We start from the raw sequence: 24210 nt of genomic DNA, 5'->3' as shown, positions 1-24210 counted from the left end.
AAATAAATTATTCCGCGTATATAGAGTGAAACAGAAAAACGTTGAAAGATTTTTTAAATAAGGCGGTGTGGGCACTCTGAGAGAAAGAAAGCTCTGACATCTCAAGTGAGATGAGTCTCCGTTTTCTGCGCAGCTTATGAACGCACCGTGCTTTGACCCGGAAATGTTTTTTAAATGTGTGTTATTGTTGTGAATGAAGCGAACATGGACCCAGTGCGGTGAAATATACCAAGAATCGGCGGTAAAGACTTTAAATTATCATGTCGGTTATTTTGAACAAAATAAGCAACATTTCTCATCACTATGGATAGTTTTTGGTTAAAAGTGACAAAAGGTGCAGCTCACATAAGCCATTATGGCTGCTAATGTTAGCTAACTTAGCTAACCGTTAACAGCTGCTACCAGCTAGCTGAACTAATGCTAGATAATAGACACTGCTGCACGGGTATAATCGGCATAGCCTTTTTAATCTATTTTAGTAATAAAAAGTCTCTGTGGACTTTTGTTGCCTATAACATTAGCTTAGCAGGCTAGTTGCTCTCAGCCAAGCCAAAGCTACTGCTACTGTAGACAGATATTGTCATTTCTCTGCAGGTTGTGTACTTGTACCCATGATGAACTTTGACGGTCTCGACGCTGGGATGGGTGATTACTCGCCCGGTCTTCACGGGACATTGGACGGAGGGTTGGAGCCATCCATGGATCCCCACCTTAACCCAAGCTTACTGCAGGGAGTGGAGCTTGACCCTGACGGGCTGGCTGTGCCAGTACCCGAGCCTGTGCACCTGATGGAGGGCATGTTTTCTGAGTTACACAATATAGTTTCTGAAGTTGGCATCCCAGTCACTGCAACACATTTTGATCTCCAGGAAGAAATGCTCTGGATGGGAAACCACAGAGTGAGAGCCTTTCTTATTCAGAAGTACACTTTTAAGCTATTAAATGTTTCTATTTTAACAACAACTAATATATATTCTCATTAATTTCTTTAGGGTCACGTAACCTCGTTCTTTGGACCTACAATGGGCCGCTATTCTTCTTTCCAAGTGCATGCCACAGATGACATACGGCACATTCAGAGTTTAGAAACAGGCGTGTTATTCCTCTCTAAGTGCAACCTCAGATGCTACACCCGGGGGGGCCTTGTCATGTTTGATTATCCGTAAGAATACTCTCAGAATATTGAATAAAACAAATGTCCATATGCTGATATATCATAGACAGTCTTCAGCTATGAAATCATTTTTTTAATTCGACAACTGTGTGTGTGTGTGTTTTCCAGCATGGAGGAGGGAGCTGACATGCACAGTCTCCTCATGACTGATAACAACACTCTGCTTATGGGTGGACTACAAAACTATGTGGCTGAAGTTGACCTGAATACTGTTCAAGAAACACAAAAAGTGAGATGCTTGAAATACATTTAATCTACATTTGTGCCAATGATAGCATTTCTTTTATATTGTAATTTTAATAACATATGTAAAAGCAATAATTTGACCTTTGACTCTCTTGTGTCGTAGTTCGCTGTTGAGGTACCTGGAGTGGCAATAATGCGACAAAGCAATCGGTTCTTCTTCTGTGGCCACACCTCTGGCAAGGTCACGTTGAATTGATTTAAATACGGTTATAAAGGATGTTTGGTTGGTTCATGTAAATCTCACTTTGACTCTTTAAAAAAAAAAACAGGTGACCCTTCGGGACTTGCGCACCTTCAAGATGGAGCATGAGTTTGATGCCTTCTCTGGCAGCTTGTCAGACTTTGATGTTCACGGAAACCTTCTGGCCGCGTGTGGGTTCTCCAGCCGAGGACTGAATGGGTTGGCGTGTGACCGCTTCCTCATGGTGTACGACCTCCGCATGATGCGAGCCGTTACTCCACTGCAGGTGCACGTGGATCCCCTCTTCCTGCGCTTCATTCCTACCTACACATCACGTCTGGCCATTATCTCACAGACAGGTACTATCATCAAAATGTTAAGGTGTCATACGTACTGTAAATCAAAAATAATGAGTATGTCAATACATGCTCCCCAAAAAATTTTACCTTTCTCTATCCTTCTCCAGGTCAGTGTCAGTTCTGTGAGCCCACTGGACTTGCCAACTTGGCGGATATTTTTCACGTCAACACAGTGGGCCAGTTGCTGATGAGTTTCGATGTATCATCCAGCAAGCAAGCCTTAGCCTTCGGGGACTCGGGTGGATGTGTGCACCTGTGGTCTGATACCCCAGATGTTTCATACAATGACTACTCTCGGGAGACAGAGTTTGCCCTACCCTGCCTTGTGGACACATTGCCTCAGCTGGACTGGAACCACGATCTGCTGCCCCTCTCTCTCATCCCCATGCCGCTGACGAGCACTGAGCCACTACTTTCAGACTGGCCCACTGCCCTTGCTACACCCAGCCCCAGGTAACACATTTAAATCTGTTGTTGCATTTGAAACAAAATATTTGCAACAGGCTTTAGAAGGTTTATGTGTGAGGTAAGACTGAATTACCAAGAAAGGACAAAAAAGCAGGAACTAACTGAAACAGACGGTCATTCTGTTGGCTTCTGTCTTTTGTTTACAATTTTATTGTAAACAGCTGACATATTTTTTATTTACCAATTGCTGAACCCAAAGCAGGAAACAGGATCAAGTATGATCTCATCGCTCGCTCATTAAAATATTTAGTCATTATCTGGAATGGATTATTTCTCTTTTCTTCTATTAACTTGTCATTTGTGGAAGTGATGTCAGTGTTTACTGTGTGTAATGTAATGCATGTGAGGAATCGCACTGGTGATGATTAGATATGACATGTAGCGTGTTTTTTTTCTGTCCAATTTTGGCTTTAACCCTCTCAACTCTAAGCCATTTTGGGTGTTTGGGTGTTTTCTCCATGTCAGTTTTAGATATTGTATATGTACAATAATGAAAGAAAACTTGGATCAGTATTTACTGGTGTTAGCAAGAGTAGAAAACAAGGAAGTTCTGCAGGTTTTCATTTTTATAGCTTCAACCACTTAGCTCAACTGTAGTGTGCAAATTAACCAAAGAAAACATGCAGATTATCCAAATACTGGCTGAACTTTATTCATCCGACTCTTGTTGCAAATGAGTTAATATCACCCGATTCCTCACATTTGTTTTTATAGTTTTCAGTTTTGCATAGTGGTAGTTTTTAATTTTCTTTCACAGAGATTACCTCATGTATCCTACAGGTGTCATTGCAGCATTTGGCTTGTGGCTAGTGCGTCCCCTTTTTGGTTTTCCACACTGCTACTATTTAATAAAGGTCTTCATCTAAAAGCATGTTTCTTTACACCAGGCGAGCTCCTCCTGTGGACCCTGAAATCCTGCGCACAATGAAAACCGTTGGCTTCATTGGTTATGCTGCAAATCCTCGTACCCGCCCCCGGAACCAGGCATGTCAGGAACACCATTCAGCATTTGTCTGTGATGTGAAAGCTTATAATATGTAATGTATCTATCATGTGTGTTTGTTTCAGGTTCCCTATAAAATTAAAGATGTGGAGCTTGATTATGATAATTATAACCAGGTTCCTGAGTCTCCAATCGGACGTGATGAAGAGCCACACCTCTACATGGTTCCCAAAAAATACAGAAAGGTATTTACATATAACCCTTTCTTGTTGTAGTGTAAGAGTATGCTGATGAAGATGTCTTTGTGTTGCGTCAGGTCACAATTAAATATTCTAAACTTGGACTGGAGGACTTTGACTTCAAACATTATAACAAAACCTTGTTCGCTGGCCTGGAGCCACACATTCCCAACGCCTACTGTAACTGCATGATCCAGGTAAACAAAAAATCATTTTTTAATTGAATTTGAGGTGATTTGCATGGCTGATTCCTGTTTCTTGTTTTGTTTTATCTTGGCACATTAGGTGTTATATTTCCTGGAGCCGATCCGGTGTTTAGTGCAGAATCATTTGTGCCAAAAGGAGTTTTGTTTAGCCTGTGAACTTGGCTTCCTCTTCCACATGCTGGACTTGTCACGAGGAGATCCATGTCAGGTAGCTTTTTGTTGTTTCTTTGTATAAAACTAGGTTAATCCCTTTTGTTAAAATTTCACCCACATTGTTTTGCATCTGTACATTATCCACAATGTGGATTTTTCCACCAATTATGTCTTCTATCTCCTCTCTATCAAGGCCAGTAACTTCCTCCGAGCATTTCGCACCATCCCTGAAGCCTCTGCGCTGGGCCTGATCCTTGCAGACTCAGACGAACAGACAGGGAAGGCCAGGCTTGGACGCTTAATCCAAAGCTGGAACCGCTTCATCCTCACCCAACTCCACCAGGAGACTCAGGAGCAGGAGGGTCCGCAGGCCTACAGGGGAGCCAGCAGCAGGTTAGAAGAGCCTCTGGGTGGATTGTGAAGCTTTTTGTGGCACATGGGAAAATGTAACCACATTGCTGTTTTTTGCAGTTCTCTGGGCTCCTCAGGTGAGTCTGTCATCGGAAAGCTGTTTGGTTGTGAAGTTGAGAACAGCAGTCTGTGTCGCTGTGGAAAGGAAACAGTCCGCTCATCCCTCACATTACTCTTCACTATGCATTACCCTGAGCAGAGCTCTCAAGGTGAGTTTACCTTACTGATATTCTTAACGTGTGGTGAACTGATGAGAAGCAGTTAACAGAATCTTAATTTCACTTTGATTCTCCAGAAAAAACAGTGAAGGAGTATGACTTTGCTGACATCCTGAAGAAGAGCATCTGTCTGGAGCAGAGCACTCAGGCATGGTGTGAAAACTGCGAGAAGTACCAGCCCACAGTGAGTTACAGCTTTTATTCAGACACATCAGCAGCTTATCTTCAGCCAATTCATTCTTTTGGGTGACAATGTTTGTGTTGTTTCACTCTGTAGGTGCAGACACGAAACATCCGGTGTCTTCCAGATGTTCTGGTAATAAACTGTGAGGTGAACAGTGCCAAAGAGGCAGAGTTCTGGAAGGTTCAGGCAGAGGTCGGTCACAGTTTTAATTCTTATTTTAATTCTTGCCTGTTTGTTGTAGCTTTTATCAGTAATGTCTTTTTGTTTTTTTTCACAGTATGCTTTCAATAAGGCCATGCAAAAGGAAGCAATGGATCCTCCAAAACCAAAAGAACCCCCACCAATGCCCACAGAGTGGTGCCTGGAGTAAGATCATTTTTAAAATTAAATAAGCAGCATTGTGGATCATTTTAAGTATTGATTAGACATTTAAACTGTAAAAAAAAACAACCTCCTCTCTTTGGGGAAATACAGTCATTGTGAACCATTGAGTTTGAAACACACTCCGTTGCATCTCATGTCAGTTGTCTTATGCAGCAGCTAAATATCTGATCTTTTTGGGTGTGTCTCTCGTCTCCATTGCTTGTGCAGTGGCGAGGATATTGCTAGTATGGAGGGCTTCACCTTTGACACCCGGGCGGAGGACCTGCGACACGTGTGGATTCCTCTCACTCTGAAGATGTCTATCAATAAAACTCAAGGACTGGAGATCAGCAGCTGGCCTGAGGGAGAGGAGGTGAGGGAGGTTTGATTTCCAGTTGACTTCTGCTGTTTAGATTTACTTACAAATAGTGACTCTGTGTTTGGTCTCTGACTTTAAGTTAAGTGCCGCTGAGGAAGCAGAGGGTGCTTTTCTCTATGACTTGGTGGTCACAGTGCCTCATGTGCTGGACGCTCGCACGGGTGGAAACCTGATTGCACACATCAAAGTGGGTGAAACCTACCACCAAAGAAAAGAGGTGAGTGAAGCTCAGATCAATCATTACAGTCTGTGAGGGAGACATGAAGTGACATGTTAAATGTTTGTGTTTCAGGGAGTCACACATCAACAGTGGTACCTCTTCAACGATTTCTTAATTGAACCGATTGACAAGGTAAATATTTCACCTCCACTTTATTAATTTCTGAAAATAGCTATCACGTTTACAGGAATGCTGAGTTGTTTATTTGTTTGTCCAAGACTGAGGCAGCCCAGTTTGACGTGAGCTGGAAAGTACCAGCTATCCTGTATTACACCAAGAGGAACTACCATTCCAAATATGACCTCCGCAGTAAGTGTCCGGACTTTAAATCTGCAGGTTTTACTCCTCGATTCTGGTCATTTATGTTTCCATCTGTTGTCTGGGTCAGTTAAAAATCCCATAGATGCCAGTGTGCTGCTGACAGAGGCCTCGCTTGCTCGGAAGCAGAGGAAGAGTCACGCCACTTTTATCCCCCTCATGGTCAGCGAGATGCCGCAGGCTGGCGACCTGGTGGGCCTGGATGCAGAGTTTGTCACGCTCAATCAGGTGAGTCAGGTTTATATTACCACTGTATATTTACATCTATTCTAGGGCTGCAACAAACAAGTATTTTGGTACTCGGATACTCGCCGTTTATTTTTGTGATTATTCGAGTACTCGGATCACGCGTAAATGTCATAGTTTTCCCATAGATACCGCCTAGATACCGCCTCCACACTCAGCACCAAAACAGTGTGTGTGTGTGTGTGTCCGACCTGCAAACGGCTCGCCCACGTTTTGAACCCACGCTGATCATCCCACTAACGAGTCATCGAATACTAAATTAGTTGTTGATGCATTTTGTCCTCCAATATTACTCGAGTACTCGAGTAATCTTTGCAGCCCTAATCTGTTCGTATTAGGATTAGTGGCCTATTATAAAATCTGCATTCAGATTCTGAAAACATCTCATTACGTATCTCCAGGAAGAGGCAGAGCTGCGCAGTGACGGCACCAAGTCAACCATCAAGCCCAGTCAGATGTCTGTAGCCAGGATCACCTGTGTGCGAGGTCAGGGGACCAACGAGGGGGTTCCCTTCATCGACGACTACATCTCCACTCAGGAGCAGGTGGGAGGCTGCAGAGTGAATTGGAGAACATATTATTCAGGGGTGCATATTTTGTTTAGAACCTGTACTGATGATGCACTCAGACTAAAGCTGCTCTGGAAGGGTTTGAGTAATAATTAATGGAGGAGCGCTTTACCTTTTTTTAATGTTCCTTTTGCTTCAGACATTTGATTACTTATGTAGCCCATCAGATGAAATCTTCATTCATTATTAATGTACATGTGACTGTTGTTTCAGGTGGTCGACTACTTGACACAATATTCAGGCATCAAACCAGGAGACCTGGATGCCAAAATTTCTTCGAAGCATTTGACAACTTTGAAGTCGACCTACTTAAAGCTGCGCTTCCTCATCGACACCGGAGTCCGCTTCGTTGGTCACGGCTTACAGAAGGACTTCCGTGTTATTAATTTATTTGTAGGTTATTTCCTTACAACTTCACTTTTAATACTTATTTTTGACTTTACCCTATTTTCATGTGTCCAACTGACCCCTATTATTACGTTGTAAAGCTGAGTTACTTGGGGGTGAAATCAGGTTTGGCTTTAATGATGTCTTGAGCTGCGGTCGCGTAACGGTCTTTCCTGTTTTAAAGGTTCTGAAAGATCAAGTCATCGACACAGTCTATCTGTTCCATTTGCCTCGCAAGAGAATGATTTCTCTGAGGTTCCTCGCTTGGTACTTTCTAGGTAAGTGGAGATCAGCGTCAGTGAACTGTGTGGCTTTTAGGTCTGTCTGCATATAAACAGTGAGCAAAAGTAATGTTTGATGGCCGCAAGAACTCATCACACTGCAGCTGAAGAAAACATGCAAATACTCACAACACAAGCAGAAATCCAGTGAGGGGTTAGTAATACTTTTGCCTTTTGAGGATTTGTGTTATCAGGCTGATAAACATTATAAACCTTTTTGCCCTTTTTCTGTATTTTACTAAATCTGTCTAATTTGCATGAATGACTTCTCATTCCTGATTGTCCTCTTGATTTGTGTTCAGATCTCAACATCCAGGGGGAAACCCACGACAGCATAGAGGACGCACGCACTGCCCTGCAGCTGTACAGGAAATACCTGGAGCTGAGCCGAGCAGGCGGGAACGACGAAGTCAGGAAGGTCCTGAAGGGACTCTACGAAAAAGGCCGGCAGCTGGACTGGAAAGTCCCAGAATCAGACGCAGGAGATGGTCAAGGTAGCCCAAGAAATATGGCTGATTTTATTATTTAGAATGAATTTAGTCGGGAGCTCGATCAGTCACAATCTAAGTGGACTGAATGAACTGTACTTCTTTTAACAGGTGCTGCCGTGTTTCCCTCTGTGATGGGGCTGTGACCTTCTTCCCACTCGAGATGTTTCGACTGATGTTGTCAAATTCAGTTAGTGACACATTTTATACATATTTGCATTTATATTTGCATTGTGTACAGTGTAGCTGGAGGTCTGTACAGTTAACCCTTTCACTGCTGAATCAGTGACTGAACAGTCATGATGTCTTCTCATGACTTCTCATTTCATAAAACTGAATTTTTTTTGGAACGTTTTTTTTTTAACAGCAGCAAGTATTTTGATGTAAATAAATAAAAGTATCATGATGTAAGCTAATTGTTGTTTAATACCAGGAAGTGGGAATTACATGAGACTGGACATGGTGTTTTTTTGAGAAATCTGTCCAGTTCTAACCATGAATTTCACTGTTGAAAATTAATTTCTAGTGTTATTTCTATCACTGGGGAAGACCACTCTTAATCTACAAAAGAAGTCCTGTAGATGTAAATATTAAATCAAAATTAATTGTTACATAACAGAAGCTTTGGGGCAGTGGCCTCTTATCAAAATGAACTTTGGTTTGTGCTACTCGATAAACCAGCCACAACCCTTCAGATTTCTTGTGACCCCTTGCAGAGGCTCCTTAATGATTGATTAATATACTTAGCTTGTAAAGTAGCTACATCTTAAACTACTTTAAATTTACTGCAAACGCCTGCAACTCCTCAACCACAATATGTTTATAGTGAAATGATCTGAATATTAAATCTAATACTAAATTGTTTTGTAATTGTTTTCAATGTAATGGTGCCCTCTGCTGGACATCTCTTGCAAATACAGTTCAGTCTATATTTCTTTTAAACTTTTGTTTATTGCAAATAACTTTGTACCATTACTTTAAAAATGCTTGCTCAGTGGTCAGACTCTGGGTTTCTGGTGGGAGCTCACAGACAATTCTCATTGTAAAAGTTGTCATGCATGTAACATTAGATTACACGGTACTAGTAGGTGGCCATGGCTCTAGTGGTAAGAGCACTTGTCCCATTACCACAAGATCGGTGGTTCAATCCTACCCTAGTTACAGGTGAGATACTGACCCCTAAGGACCCTCACATGTGCCTCACAAGTGCTTAGAGTATATAACTTTTTGTAACTTGTATAATATGGAGAGGTAAAGAATGATGTATAACTTCAGCCCTTGAAGGCCATGTGCATCTGATATCCCCGGATCACTTACATATGAAACCATAAAACCTCACTGTGACCTCTCACAGCTCTGCTTACACACACTGTGACTGATGACTACAAGCAAACATACACAGTCAGTATTGCAAACTGTTTATTTGTAGTAAATGAGAAGTGTGCCATTCAGTGAAAGGGAGAAAGAGAGGGGCTGGGCAGTAAGGGACGGTCGATGTCTTTGGTCCATAATCTGGTGGAGGGGAGGCCGATGAGTCGGTGGGAAACGAGAAAAGGCACTTGAGTTTACAGTTGTCGTAAAAGAGGAGGACACAAGGTCTACTGGAAGAATGAATGAACTATGACTGTTTTAACCTCCGTTATGCCTAATATGAATATCACATACAAAATGCCCCATGTGAGCACAAAATTATATAGCTACATATATGTATATACAGTAAGGAATAAGAGATAAAGTAAGGAGGGGGAAAAAGGAAAAGATGAATTGTTGGATTTATCCCCTTTGGAATTCTTTACAGGCCGAGGAGGGAAAAAAAAAGGGCAGCAACTTTAAACGGGACGTGATCATTTCTTTGGCGATAACCTAATAGTTCTACAGTTTGGAATGTAAAAAAAAAAAAAGAGGTGGTTAAAGGGAGACAGAAAACATCAGCAGACAACTAAACCCAGCAGCTGAAACAGAAGCTGAATTGTTGATCACCTGTCCTGCAGCTTGAATCAGTTCATTCTGCAGCTCACAGTCAATAAGCAGAGGACTGGGTGAGGAAACGTGTAGAGTTTGGTAAAGCTTCGGTCTTTGTCATATAACCAACCTACCACTTCTGCAAGGAGATGAAGTACAACAAGTAACCTGTGGCCTTTCTGAGAGCTAATGAGAAGACTCCCTATGTGAGTGGCTGGTTAGCTTAGCATGAGCTAGCTTCACTATGTTCAACTGTGATAAACTCAACCGAGTCGTACGTCTAAAGATCACCAGTGACACATCCGATCTTCATTTTATGCAAAACTTGAAGTGTAAAAACAACAATTCACTGCTATATTAGCATTTTTCTAATGAATTCAGGTTTACACTTTGGCTTTTAAAGGCAGTGAACAAATGTTTCACAATCGAATCGTTTTACGAGTTCCATTCAGGACGGTTCTGCAGAAGGCTCATTACTGCCCCGAGAACGGAAAATGTTTGCCCCCTTTACATCACTACTTTGGACTTTTGGGGAAAAAAAAAATCAAGCCATTAAAAGTAAAGTTTTTATGCTATATTTCAAATTTAAAAAAAAGCTACAGCCATTTCTGAGGTTTTTCTATGGAGCCTTCTGTCAAACTAAGCTAACTGCCTGCTCACTTCAGCTCTATATACCGTAACATTTGACATGAAAGCATACTTCCCAAAATGTCAAACTACACTTATATCAAAGCTTGCACTTTTTTTCTCCACAATACTCACTGATTTAACTAGTGAAATAAAGATTTATATCTCAAATAAGAACCAAATATAAAATTCTTTAACAAAAAAAAAGACTGGGGGAAATAAAACACTTTTCCTGCTCAAAGGAAGACAACATATTATGAAGATGCAGCAATAATGTAACAACCAGTTTTCCACTTCAGCCTTTCAGCTCAGCATATGTACATAACTACAAGATAATAAGAGAAGTCACCAGGGGTCCCGTCCCTTAAAAAAAGCCCACTGCCAGAGAAAAAAACTGGGATCAGCGATGAGGTATTCACCACCTTTTTGTTCAATATGATGAGATTTAAACCCCAGATAACATTTTGCAGCAACTACTTGGCAGCCATAGAAAAAGTGAAATCAATGCTCCAATGCATTCAGTTTGATTAATTTTACTTCCACAGACTGGTGGGCATATATATGCATATAGCCTATATGTATATATAGATATATAAAAGTTGCAGTTCTGCTCTACACGTACCATCAGTTTAGAAAGCAGTCATGACGCAGACATCCATATTTATAGAAAGGCAAATGTGAAGTTTGTGACTATAAAGGCAAGCGTGACATTAAAATGTCATTTGTGTGCACGAGGAAAAAAAAAAAACAGACTGCGTGGATCCAGCTGAGTAAATGTCTACGAAACAGCATGTGCACAACAAAGCAGTGTCCTCTGCCAAGAGTTTCAAATATATTTAACATTATTCTACAAAAAGGTAATGAGCCCTCTCTTATAAAATAATGGACAGCAAGCCAAGAACAACAGCATACACTGCTGGTCAGTGGGAGGGTGATACATCACTGCCTTAGGCAACAATAAAAAGGAATAGTTTGACATTTTCAAAAATGCACTTGTTCTCTCTCTGAAGTTTGATGAATATGAAGCTACAGGCAGGAAAAGATCAGCTTAGAAACAGACTGAACAAATAACTTTTCCACATGACGTCAACTTTGTACTTTGGTTTTGATGCAAAATAAAAAAAACAATAGGTATGAATTTGTGCGATTTAGTGGTGTCGTTTAAGACAGGTGACAAAGCTGTATCTTCCTGTTTACAGTCTTTCTATGCTATGCTAATCTAAGCTAACCAGCAGCTTCATATTGACCACAAACTCCAAAAAAATGGAACAAGAACATTGTACAAAAATGTCAAACTACTCCTTTAAGAGAGCAACGTCTGTGTCCACAGAGCTACTCTCACACACATCTAAGTCCTAGCGTAGTTAACAAGTTCCCTACCGTTTTTTGTAGCAGCCATATGAAAAGTTTTGGATTACAGTTTGATATGTTTCACTTGTTTTTACTTTGCTAAGACTAACGACAGTCTGTAGTGTTGATTGCATGTCTTCTCATCTGATGACAGAAATCCCAGTTATAATAAAACTACTTTTTGCACTTTCACAACGTTTTTCACGGTGAAGGCATTGAAATGGTTCTTGGAGGGGAAACTAAAAAAAGAAAAAAGATCTGAGATTCAAATCAGAGAGCTGATGAAGCCACAGCAGAAATAGAAAAAGTACTAAGAGTTCAACTTCAATAGTGCACGGGTTGTTGCAGGTAATCGTGTCGGCCTCTGACAGACTGCTTTAACTGTAAAGAACTAATAACAGAGACTGACATTAATGGATCAGTGAGATCTCTTAAAGGGGGGGGGGCCTAAGGATAGAAGCCATTACCTTAACCAGGAAGAAGAGATGGAAAAGGAAGAGTGATTACAGAATTTTGAGAACTTTTCAAGTTTGAAGGATGAATGGATTGATGCAGAGAGGCGGCACTACAGCTCAACTGATGGAAATATGTAAACTTGTATTCTATTCTTCATTGAGAGGGGTTAGTAGTGGGGAAGAGCGTGTCGGAATGGGAAAGGGTAGTGGGGGGGGGCGGTGGGGTTACAAGCGTTAGTGTGGGGATTTATTGAGCTTGTGATTCCAATGTCAAGGGCAGTGTGTTCGCGGAGGCCTCTGGGGCAGCCCATTGTGAGAGGGTCGGTCTTGGTAGTGGGAGGATGAGGATGAATGGGAGGGACCTCTGGAGCTGCTGGAGTGCTGTGATGTTGGACCAGAGGAGCCACCGTCACTCTGGTAGCGGTGGTTAGCACGGCCAGCATTCCGGTCATGATAGGAACTGCCATTATACCGTGGACCGCCTGAGTGATAACCTTGTCCCTGGAACGTACGCCTGTTTCCTTGGAAAATCTAAGAGGTGAATGAAAGGTCTGTCAGTGAAGTGAATCAACATCTGGGACTTATCAGTCTGGTTCATAGTCTGAAAAAAACAACAACAAAAAAACAGCTGACCTGTTTGTTTGGAGGCAGGCGGGATTCGCTGGGGGCGTTTTGGGACTGGGTAGGAGGAGGCGGAGGCTCCGGCTGGCTGGGGCTGGCGACAGAAGATGACGTGGAGCTACAGCGGGACCGGTTTGAGTAGCCTGTACGTGGGTGGTAAACTTTAAGACAAACAACAAGGTAAGTCACAAAGAGACTTATATCACCCACCTGTACTGATACTTTTGTGAAGAGTTTCACCTGCAAACCAGCTACTCAAAATATGCAGTAATAACATGCATAATGCTAACATGCTACAGGCTACACGGCCATTTCTTAGCCTTTTTTGGCATAAAGACATGTACATGCTAACTAATGTGCAATGCCTGATTTGCCTTTTTGTACAGTGAGAGAGATCATTTTGGCTTTGTATATAAACCCTAAGAAAGATCAGTGAAGACAGAAACACTGAATACATTTTAAAGATTTTATGTGCCATAAAAACAATAGACATCAAAGCTTCAATAAGCAATAATTACTAGTTAATTATGTTAAGATGTTAAGACTGTCAACTGTGTCTAAAAAGTCCAGAAGCATATTTCCTGTTATTGGAGAGTGAAAGAGAAGAGACAGACAGGAAATTAGATAGAGAGGAGAGGTCTGGTTTGATACACAACAAAAGATCTGGATGGCTCGGAATCAGGCAGTGGTTATGTGGCATGTGCCTGAAGCTACACACACACACACATACACAATTAAAAATATATTTAACAAAATCTAATGTTTATTTTTATTTTTTTTAGCACATCTTTACTATCACTGCTAAGATCATGCTTCTGGCCCTTGCAGTCCGTTGTACACAGGCACCACAGCACAAAGGTGTATTTTGATGTGAGAAAGAAGAGCGCATCAGTCAAAAGAGAGGAGGGGGAATGCAGCACATTATTAAAATACCAATAATGATGCCATACCTGATCCAAACCCTGTGATGCTCGTCTTTAGCGGTTCAAGATCGAAGGTAAATCTTACAGCTTTCCCGAGGTCCTCATCATATTTACGCTCACTCACAAAGTGCTGGAAGAAAGACAGAGAACTAATTATACATAATAATAATATATATATATATATATATATATATATATATATAATAATAAAGGAGGTCAAACTGGAAGGGTATTGTGTGTGTACCTTGATATCTGCACGCAGTTCAGTCAGCTGCTCCTCCGACATGGAGGCCGACTTGTCCGTCAGCCGCCTGAGCTCCTCTGCTCTCTTCTGCCGAGCATCCAGACCCATCACTGAAACACAGCGGAAAAATGTATGAGCTTTAATAGATGTGGATCAGGTTTTACAGAGGACACATCTGACATGTATTATATATGCATTTCAATACTAAACGTCATGAAGGTAGACAGATGGCAAACTAAGAACTGAACAGTGTTGATAACCTTTCTTTAAACACAGACAAAGTCTTGCTGTGACTGCACACTCGGATGACAAATGCATTTTACTGAATAAAAAGGTTCATATGCAATAATAATCATTAAATTGCTTCTCTACACAGTACCTGCTGGCTATTTAGTCTCACAGTGGAAGCAATTGAAGTGGATCAAATAAAACCATCCAGATGCAGAGCTTTAAACTGACTGTAGCGCCACCTGCAGGAGACCAACTGGAACCAACATACATTATTTACTAAGTGCTGTTTAATAGAGCATACATGACCATTTTTTACTATATTGTTCTTTCCCCTCAGAAAGCCTTGGTTACTTTAAGCTTGCAGAGTATTTTCCACATAAACCAAAATCTACCAGGGTCACTGCTATTAAGGATGCTCTCTGCTTTAATTGAATGACACTATAAGAATTTTATTTTGCACTGGTATCTTGCTGTACACACACAGTAACATTTTGCCTTAACAATTGAAAAAAGAATGATTAATGCCTACAAAGCAGAGAAAGAATATACAAGATCATCAAAACACTTCCAAGATTCAAGAACTGGTGTGAGAAGTCTGGCAGAGGGAGGAAGTGAAGCATTCTTAACGCTTGAAAAAAAAAAAAGTGACTATTTGTCTAAAGAGCCTAGAACCACTGCCAAGACACTAGTGAATGATTTAATCAAGTGTGGGACTGAAGTGTTAGAGAAAACGGTGACGAGTGTCCTGCACAGGAGTGGACTGCCAGGTCACAGAGGAAGAAAACATTCTGCTGATGAATAATAGGCACAACCAGGAGAGCGATTACACGTGCTGAAAGTGTGTCATTTGGTCAGACGAAACAAAACTAGAGCTTTGTGGCCAGAGATGTGGCGTTCCTTTGGAAAAATAAAGGAGAGACGTAGTTAAACACGGTGGTGGCACTATAAAGCTGTGGGGATGTCTTACTTCATCTGGAACAGGGAATCTAGCCAGAATATATTGAAAGAAAATTAAACTAAACCAGTTGGCAGCAAAAATGGGTCTTGGTCATCGTTTTGTCTTCCAACATGACAACGACTGGACAGTATAACAAGTGTGGTAGAGACCAGGCTTCATGCCAGGAGGCCTTCAAATCTGAAGGAGTTTGAGAGATTCGCCAGAGGTAGAACAGCTGGAATTCCTCAGGAGACCTGCCTCAAACTCCACCAAGCAACTACAGGCGGTTATCAAAAAGGTTACACAATTGACTCTTAGCATCAGGGGGGCTCAGAATTTTTACCTTGCCATTTCCAAGTTTTGAGAAATAAATGTGTTTGTTAAACTTTCTTTGCTGTATTCAGCAGGATGTGGAAAATGTCTGAAAATGTTGACATTTTTGGGGGGGGGGTGGGTGATGTTTTGACTATAACACAGTTGCATAAAGAAGATGAGTGGATGGTGAATTTTCAGGAAACATGGCTTTTGTAATGTTCAAGAAGCACTAGAATTTCTTTGCTTTCCTCTCAATTCACCGCACACCTTGCACAAAGCCAGCATTGAGTCTCCCTCGACACCTGACACTATTCACTCTTTCCAGGACTGGAACACACAAAACTCTACACTGAGGGGACAGAAGAAGAGAGAATGGCCTACTTGTACAAATATGCAGTCCTGCACTGTCATGTTACACACACGGACACACACACACACACACAGTGGTATGCTCTAGGTATATCAGGACCCCGAGGGCACTGCTGCAGTTTGAAGAATCTGGGACTTGCTGTTCCACAACAATCTCTCTTTCTACCTCCGGAAATGACTTAGATCAGATTCTTTAGGCCCTTAAGTCAGGTGATCAAATTATGGGAAGAATACTCTGAGCTCCCGGATGGCATGTGACAAGCAGGTTTCAGTATACATACTGGAAAAGGCAGGACTTACTGGCTTCGGCTTTCACTTTGTCCATCTCACCCAGCAGAGTCACTTCTCTGTCCATTAAACTAGAAAAGAGAGGAGAAGGTAGAAACTGCTTTAGTCACTCAGAAAAAAGAAGAAATATTGTACACGCTGACATTACACTGAGAGGAACTCCAACAGACTGCTGCACAGACTGCAGACTGCACAGCAACATCAGAGAGTATAATTTATTATAATAATATTTGCAAGCAACAAAAGTACGATGAGGAAAGTTTTAATTATGCAGAAATGATTACAGATAAGTCAGAAGTGAATATTGATGTAGCCTATTCATTTCTGTCTGGTGCCATTTATGCCCCAAAGATGTGACACATACATGGAATAAAGTAATATTCCACCTGAGGAGAGCTGGTGGTGGCAGCATGCAAATAAACATGAACTAATGCAAATAAACATCAATTTCATAAATTTCAGCTTTTCAAAAAGAGCTCTCTGTGAGAATACAGATTTAAAGAATACGTGTAACAGACTTGAATTGTTTTGGAGTCAATACTACGTTTTGAAAAGCCGGTTAGGATTAACCCCTGCTAATCTTCAACCTTCTACTATCAATTAGCTTGTGAGCTACTTATCTCCTGCTAGCATGCTCTCAACCACCAGTTTCTCATAGGAACGAGTGATATTGTCATCTAATCCTGGTGATTTATCCTAAACCGATTAATGGTTAAGACCAGGTGAATCTGAATTGTTTTGGACAAATCCAAGAAGTATCTTTGAAGCATGCACTCCTACTACGAGCCAGCATAAATAAAACCCATTCCTCAGTTCTGGCTTTATTTGCACATGCGGCACACTTAAGTCCTGCTTGTAATATTTCACTAAATAAAGAGCTAAATCTTCAAATAGCATATCTAGTTTCCAGGTAGACTGTAAAATCTGTCTTGCCACATCAGAGGCTCAATAAAAGCCACAGGTTCATCAAGATTCTGTGCCATTATGTAAAGCTGTCAGGAAGGACAAAGGTGAGGAAACGGAACGCCCTTTGACTCAGTGATGAACCTATAAAACAGCAGTTAACACTTGTATTGCGTTAGTATACACGCCATACCAACAACACCTTTTAGCTAAATACTTGCTGAAACGCTGGAAGCAGAGAAAATAAACTAAGAGTCTGCCACAATAGCATCTAAAGAACAGTAAACATCAGAGAAATTTCAGTCCAGTATCTCATTCAAAAAACTAATTGTCCTTAAGAATATATATCAAACTTGATTGTCGTGTTTTTTCTCCAGTGTGTGAGGTTTTAAGTGCACAACATGATACACTTTAAAGTCTAGTAAGTGAATCTACTTCAGGGTAGAGACCTGTACGTACCAGCTCTGGAGCTCAGCAAATGTCTGCTTCATCCTCTTGATTGAAGAGTCCATCTCCTCCTTCACCAGCAACCTGTAACGGGTCAGTGAGGCAGTGCATCTCTGCAGGTCCTTCACAGAGCGGTCAATGTTGGAAGCCACTGAGGACAGAGCAAAGTCACATGAATCAGTGTTTTTCCTGTGACGCCTGGAGTCTACCTAAGAAATTAGTGAAACACACATTTTACCTAAGCGTGAGTGAACATAGATCTAACAGTGTCTTTACTCTAAACAGAATAAGATAACAGGAAATAAGAGACAAAGGTATCCCACCCATCTTCTTTGCTCCATGCTCATCAGTGGTAGCTGATAATGAGGAAGAGGAGGGGTATGAGCTGGAGTTCGGCCTGTGTCTGGACTTGTTGCCTCTGGGACCATGGTGATTTCTCCCCCCTTGTTGGGAGGCAGGACTCGGAGCACTGCATTGACTTTCTGCTTCTGCACCTGTGGGAGCACAAAACACTCCTTACACCCAATCAAATGAGTCATTTCAAAGCTACGCTGCCTCAAATAGGAAAGAACCAGAACAATCGACAAGTTGGTCAGGAGTTCTTGAACCCGACTTTCTCTAGCAGTCAACACTCTCTTAGCATGTTGGTACTAGTCGATTAGAGGCGTTAAAGTAAGGTTAAGGTAAGGGTAAAAATGCCCCCAAAAAAATGCCAATATCAGTGGTTGATTACAAATTGTTAATGTTTTTTCCCCTCATTTTCCCCGGCTAAGCCATTAGTCATAATAACGTACAAAAGATATAAAGTCAATGAAAAAGCAACAATACAGAAGTATAGGATGTATTGAAGGTGGGGCATCATAACCTATTTACAAACACTAACTTTGCTTGTGGTAAAATTAATATATTAATGTGACAATACACACAAGGGAATTCTCCTGTCACTAAGTGCAAAGTAACATGCACACAGTGACAGATTCTGTAACAAGTTCTTAGTTTTGCAAACTTTATGCAGTAGAAGCTTTTTATGAATCACTTGTTTCCTTCTGTTTTCTCGCAGGTTTCATTCACAAAATGTTTTTAAACAGGACTGATCTGATTTAATATGAGCTTCACACAGTTAAGCACAGTATTATTATTATCAGTCATCAGATTTCAGCTGTATTTACCAGTGGTTTCGGATGTAGCAGGTTCAGAGTCCAGCTCAGCTGCATCCAGGGAGGCAGAGTCCAACTGTTCACTCAGCGAATCCAGTGACTCTCCATCCATTACTGATCCGTTGGCATGAAAGCCATTCATTTCATCCTTTCCTTCCTCAGGCGACGCGGCCTCGGGTAAAGCAGGCTCTGCAGAGGCCTCTGGCTGAGGCTTAGGCTTCTTTTTCTTCTTGGGCTTGACAGAAAGATATCAGTGTCAAACTCTTTTTGTTCAAATGGCCTTTGTTTATTATCTGTATCCTATCAGTGCTGTTACATGGACCAATTCAATACATAAAAAGAGCTGCAGGAAGGTTTTGTGTTTTAACTAAACCCTTTCTTAAAAGCTGAATTTAGGGCAGTCAACAGATATGATTTAAATATTTCACAACCAAGGGTCAACAAAGCAATATGTAAGACACAGAGTTTCTGGTTCTCACCTTCTTTTTCCCAGTGACATTCCACTCCTTAAGGATCTCAACAGCACTTCCTGGTGTGTAAAAACCAAACAATCATGACGAAGGTAATCAGTGAGACATGACGCATCGTAAACAGTGTAATATTGGAATGCCTGGAGGTGTTTAGATACCAGTAAATGAGGAACAAAGCAAGCCTGACGTATTAGGACAGCACTCCTGTTCTATAATTAAACCTGCCAAACTGAAGGCATGCAAATGACGTCCAAGTTCTGAATGTGGAGCGTGACACACACCGTGTAAATTTGGTTCTCAAGGTTACGGCAAGCAAAATGTGGGTGGCGTGCCAGGACAAGTTAAATGCAGTGTGTTATCATAACGGGACCATCAATATAGTCTCAGGGAAGTCTTTTTATTAAAAAAAATGGTCCAAACATGCGATATAAGCATTTTATCTCCACTTCCTGTGATCCTGGCAGCTTTCAAAGCTTCGAATTCAAGCACGGACATCCTCATACCTTCTAAGAACGCCTGCACGGCCTTGTCAACACAATTCTCAAAATGCTGTAACACCAGCACAATCTCATTGTTGCTTTTGTTGGGGACAACGGCCCTGACGGCGCTGATCTGTGAAGGGACAAAAAAAACAGAAACACAAATAACACTCAAGGTGATACAGCACTTACTGTTCATTTACACTGAATGTGCTATTGTGTCCAACATTAAGATGCATATGCCCCTTTAGGAGTTGCAAAGGTAAACACATTGACGATGAAAACAATGTTTTAAATCAAAGTTTGTGCAACTGGAGGAAAAAAAAAACTTAACCCCTAACATCTGTTTTTTTTTGGCAATGGGAAAGGGCACAATCAGCAATTTTTCCTGTTCCTCATGCTCTGACAACTTGCCCTTTCATGTTTACGACTGCCAAGAAGCAGCTCTACAGAATAATTGCTGTGTGGTGAACCTGAATTTCCAGGTTGAGGAGCATCCAAGTATTGGAAGTGATTGATAACATCAGTGTTTCCCAGGAATTTCCTACACTGTGGTGGCTTACTAACATTTCATAACGGCCCAGAAATAGCTTTACACACAAAGTTCTCTATTCATTCAGGCTCTCAATCAAACATATAGGGATTCAGCCCCTCTATAAACACCTGTAGTGTCAGTCATGTGCAGCATTAAAAAAAAAGAAAGAAACCTTCTTACCTTCTCCTTCATCCTCTCAGCGGTTCCTCCCTGGGACATGACCATTTTGGAGCGTGTATCGAACACCACCCCTGATGTATCTGGAAAAATAAAACCAAAACTATACTCCAATGTCCGCTCAGGCCTTGAATCACATTTGCAAACTACTGTAGAACATCATTTGCAAAACAAAACACACAGAAGGCATTTTCACACAGATTTCCTGGAAGAATAAGTGTAGGTCACGATTATGAAGGCCAGTCACACTGTGGCAGATTTGGGCTTATGAAGTGTGAGCAGCACAGCCACCTACATTTATTCAAACATCATCACACCATCCCAGTCATTGGGAACCTTCAAGCGTGTTTACACAATGCAAAAATGCCAGCGTTAGTCGACTGTGGAGGTTAAAGGACGTGCTGTTCAGGCACAACAGAGCACTGGCAGAAATAAAACCTGATCATCTGAAATCTGCATCTGAATAAAATGACTAATAACTAAGTTTCCAAAAAGACATTCTTACAGGAGGAATAACGTCACACTTTCTCTTATCAGGAGCAGAATGGTCATTTTAAGAAAGAGCTGAGTCAGGGTCATTCCCTCTATAAAAGGTTTGGGGTCATTTGCGGTTTAAAAGATAAACAAAAGCCTACAGCTGAGCATGAAGAGTAAAGTCTGAAGTTAATATATGGCAATTCAAAGACAACACAAAGGAAAAAAACTGCACATCCCCTCGTAAAAGTTGTTTTCCCCATGCAGGAAAGTAGGTTAATACAGCTGTAAGTATCCACTGCTCACACTGCGTAGTGTTTTTTTAGGGACAACTTCATTAAAATGCTGCTGATAAATATGTACACACATACTACACTAAACTATTCTTGTTTGTAACCAAGATAAAATAAAGATTAATATTTTGTGTATTCATTTTGAAATGTTAATAAAACCAGTACTCACCCTTTTGGCTGTTTTTCTTTGCCATGTTGTCACAAGATGTATCTGAGGGACGCTTTATGATGCACTGCAACACAACTGCTCAAAAATATTTGAGCTGGTGTCCAAAGGAAGATTCAGAGTGTTTCAGTGTAGCAGGCTCAGAACTGGCAGCAAGGCAGGCGGAGAAGAGTTCAAGGCCTTTACCATTTGGCAAAGACTCAGGTTTTCCCCCTTTTCCTCCCTCACCAGGTCGATTCAAACCTGAAGAAAAAGACAAAAAAAACTCAGCTGTGTTGCAAGAACTACCCTTTAAAAATGTGTCCAACACAAGTGGAAACATATACAGCATTAAAAGGTAGCTACATAAAGTTAAAATGCACAGATTCCAAAATTCCACACTTGAAAAAAACGAATGCAAATCAAATGAAATCCATTTCCTCTGGCTGTAAAATATGAATGAAAAACAGATTTCAATAAATTATCTCGTCTCCCTGGAGGAGCATTCTTGAAAAAAAAAATCTGCAGTTAATATTGTCCTTGGCAGAAATGCTGCATTTAGTTTGGAGGGAAAAAAGTTAGCAGGGCCACAGGGTAACACATCTTTGGAGGGCATTTCCTTTTTCTCAGCTCTCAGTAGAAGTGGTGGGTGATAATAACATGAGAGCACAGAATATTCATCATGGCTTCTAGTCTGGGCTAAAGTTAAAAAATGAAACTGGTACCTGCTTCTATGCATGCTCGGATTTTTGAGTGTCCTGCAGCAAAATGTAAAACTGATGGCAACGTGAAAAGATTTGACCTTTGAACATATGATACAACACAACAATACTTTTTTTTTTACTTTAGTGCTAATTTACCAGCAAACTACATTCAAAGAGGGCCTGACAGTCAAAGCAATATTCAAAGTAGTTTGGTTTTGGATAAATACAGCAAAAGCAAAACACAACAAGCACAATTCACTTGCTTTTTGGAAAAAAAACAACCCATAATGACAGAATAATAATAAGTATTCATTTATATGCTGGATTATCAATGCTGTACTCACACTGCCGTCCTGCTTTCTGAATTTAAATTTAAAACAAAAAACTTCAACCAAACCATCAGCAGTCTGCACCCAGTTTTGAGAGCCACCTCCGTTTGGGTTTCCTTTTCCTTTTCTGATCCTGGTTCTCCAGAAAGAGAAACTTAAAAGGCTGTACAAACCCACACCCTGCTGATTAGGAGCTGGCATGCCACAGTCCTGGTTCCACCACACCTTTACAGACGTCAGAGTCGCACAAGCACAGTCAACAAGTGACACTGCAGCAGCCACTCATGCACACACTAGGATGCATTATGTTTATCAAGAGGGATGGTGCTTAGATCTTTAAGAGAACCAAGTGTACTTGTGCTGAGTGATGCCACTTGGAGAAAAAATGCTAAGTCAGTGTTCAAATAAAACCTACTTAAGACTGAATAATGCTACAACCTTAAACACAAAGTGCAAAATCTGGATGAAATTTGGTCACAATTGCAAACACCTGTTCAGATTCTATTGAATGTAAATTTGGTTTCAGCTGGAAATATTTCTTTCACTACTGTCAGATCATTCAGTTCACCCAGGAGAGAGAGGCCAATTATGTCTAGCTCCGCGGCTAATTACTTATATCACGTTGACTCCATGACTAGATATCCTTAATTAAAAACAGGAAGTGTTGAGTGTGGCTAGCTAATCAGATAGCGATCCCTGTCAGATCTTGCTGGTTTTTAGCTAGCATCTTTCATTATATTCTAACTCAGTCTGGCTGTGCTACACGAGCCAAAGTATGCTTCAGATTTTACTAAAACACAGCTGGAACACATCTACGACCAGAGAGGGAATTCCACACAATCCTACAATCTCAGAAAAGCAACATTGTCTTTCGTCAAAAGGGGGACACTGACCATTAAATAGCGGACTTACCGTTAATGTTAGCTAATCTGACCTACTGTCTGTTTAGCGGTGAGAAATTAAAAGACTGTGAAAGAACGCTGCTTTACAATATGGTTTATCTAACAGTTACACATTTTGCAAACTTATAGCTAAAGGCAACTTGAACACAATCGGATCAGTCCTTCGTTTCGGAGCAGGTCATCTCACGTATTTGGCTGAAGTCCGGAGGTTACGTTACCATTAGCATGCTAACATTATCTATCGTTACATGATCAGCGTTGCACCGCTGTCTTATTACCCGCAATGATTTCCCGGTGATGTTACGATTTCAAAACCACAATACGAGCGATTTGATGCCACGCATTGATCACGGGTGGACCTTTGAATGCAGCTTTAGCCAACGTGGAGCTAGCAGAATGGCTTTTATTAGTCAATGCAGTGTTCTAAAGCTAGCAATCTATTAGCAACTCAACTTTGACGTTAAATAGCGAAGCTGCTATTACAGCATTTATACTTTAGTCCAATAACAAGAGCGTTGTGTTAATAACTCAAATGTACTTAATACGTACTTGTTGTTGGCAACAAACTGCTCAGTAATTTCTGGAAGCGGGTTGCAGCAGCTCCTACCGCCAGCCGTCTTTAATGCCAAGTAGTCTGCTGTGGGCAATATTTTCCTCGACCAGACTCTTCTTGGGTTGCCATATTGGTTTCTAGAAACCCTCTTTTAATACGACGAAAAGTTTTTAAACCCAAGGAACTGTATGTACTTTGGTGTTGAACAAACTTTTTTCACCCGAAGGATATCAGAATAAATAAATAAATCTGAAATGGTCTAAATAAGAAGCTTTTGTGGGGAAAAG

The 24210-nt window shown here is 41.0% G+C and overlaps 2 protein-coding genes across 3 annotated transcripts; one reads left to right on the top strand and one right to left on the bottom strand.

The window, feature by feature from the left end:
- Nucleotides 1-165: 165 nt before the first annotated feature.
- pan2 (poly(A) specific ribonuclease subunit PAN2) lies at nt 166-8444 on the top strand. Its single transcript, XM_028410594.1, has 26 exons — nt 166-241; nt 595-899; nt 993-1162; nt 1283-1403; nt 1524-1601; nt 1690-1960; nt 2068-2413; nt 3316-3412; nt 3497-3616; nt 3688-3807; nt 3896-4024; nt 4163-4362; nt 4441-4589; nt 4676-4782; nt 4876-4974; nt 5060-5148; nt 5374-5518; nt 5604-5741; nt 5817-5876; nt 5963-6053; nt 6133-6290; nt 6710-6853; nt 7091-7270; nt 7449-7542; nt 7848-8039; nt 8145-8444. The coding sequence occupies exons 2-26, from the start codon at nt 612-614 to the stop codon at nt 8177-8179; spliced, it is 3621 nt and encodes a 1206-aa protein (XP_028266395.1). The 5' UTR covers nt 166-241; nt 595-611; the 3' UTR covers nt 8180-8444.
- Nucleotides 8445-9435: 991 nt separating this feature from the next.
- On the bottom strand, nt 9436-24035 carry spats2 (spermatogenesis associated serine rich 2). 2 transcript variants are annotated; one of them, XM_028409221.1, is made up of 13 exons: nt 23920-24035; nt 21460-21699; nt 20527-20606; nt 19836-19944; nt 19342-19391; nt 18875-19097; nt 18029-18199; nt 17718-17856; nt 16368-16426; nt 14216-14325; nt 13999-14101; nt 13061-13209; nt 9436-12958 (listed from the first exon to the last, which is right to left on the bottom strand). In XM_028409221.1, exons 2-13 carry the CDS (start codon nt 21482-21484, stop codon nt 12698-12700), a joined length of 1479 nt encoding a protein of 492 aa, XP_028265022.1. In that variant the 5' UTR covers nt 21485-21699; nt 23920-24035; the 3' UTR covers nt 9436-12697. The 2 variants fall into 2 exon arrangements, with proteins under 2 accessions (XP_028265022.1, XP_028265024.1); XM_028409223.1 differs by lacking the exon at nt 23920-24035 and adding an exon at nt 22484-22605.
- Nucleotides 24036-24210: the final 175 nt, after the last annotated feature.

The sequence above is a fragment of the Parambassis ranga genome, chromosome 7 (genome assembly GCF_900634625.1).
Source record: "Parambassis ranga chromosome 7, fParRan2.1, whole genome shotgun sequence".
Classification (NCBI taxonomy): Eukaryota; Metazoa; Chordata; class Actinopteri; family Ambassidae; genus Parambassis; species Parambassis ranga.
The sequence above is the reverse complement of the archived record's forward strand: the minus strand, read 5'-3'. Positions and strand labels throughout refer to the sequence as shown.

What these genes read in the sequence shown, in the direction of transcription:
- pan2 (XM_028410594.1), top strand. Translation starts at nt 612, where the DNA reads ATGATGAACTTTGACGGTCTCGACGCTGGGATGGGTGATTACTCGCCC. An exon ending in TCTGGAAGGTTCAGGCAGAG is followed by an intron (nt 4,975 to 5,059) that starts GTCGGTCACAGT and finishes TTTTTTTCACAG; the next exon opens with TATGCTTTCAATAAGGCCAT. An exon ending in CCTACCACCAAAGAAAAGAG is followed by an intron (nt 5,742 to 5,816) that starts GTGAGTGAAGCT and finishes TTTGTGTTTCAG; the next exon opens with GGAGTCACACATCAACAGTG.
- spats2 (XM_028409221.1), bottom strand. Translation starts at nt 21,484, where the DNA reads ATGGCAAAGAAAAACAGCCAAAAGG. An exon ending in AAAGAAAAACAGCCAAAAGG is followed by an intron (nt 20,607 to 21,459) that starts GTGAGTACTGGT and finishes TTATTTTTCCAG; the next exon opens with ATACATCAGGGGTGGTGTTC. An exon ending in CGTGCAGGCGTTCTTAGAAG is followed by an intron (nt 19,392 to 19,835) that starts GTATGAGGATGT and finishes TTTACACACCAG; the next exon opens with GAAGTGCTGTTGAGATCCTT.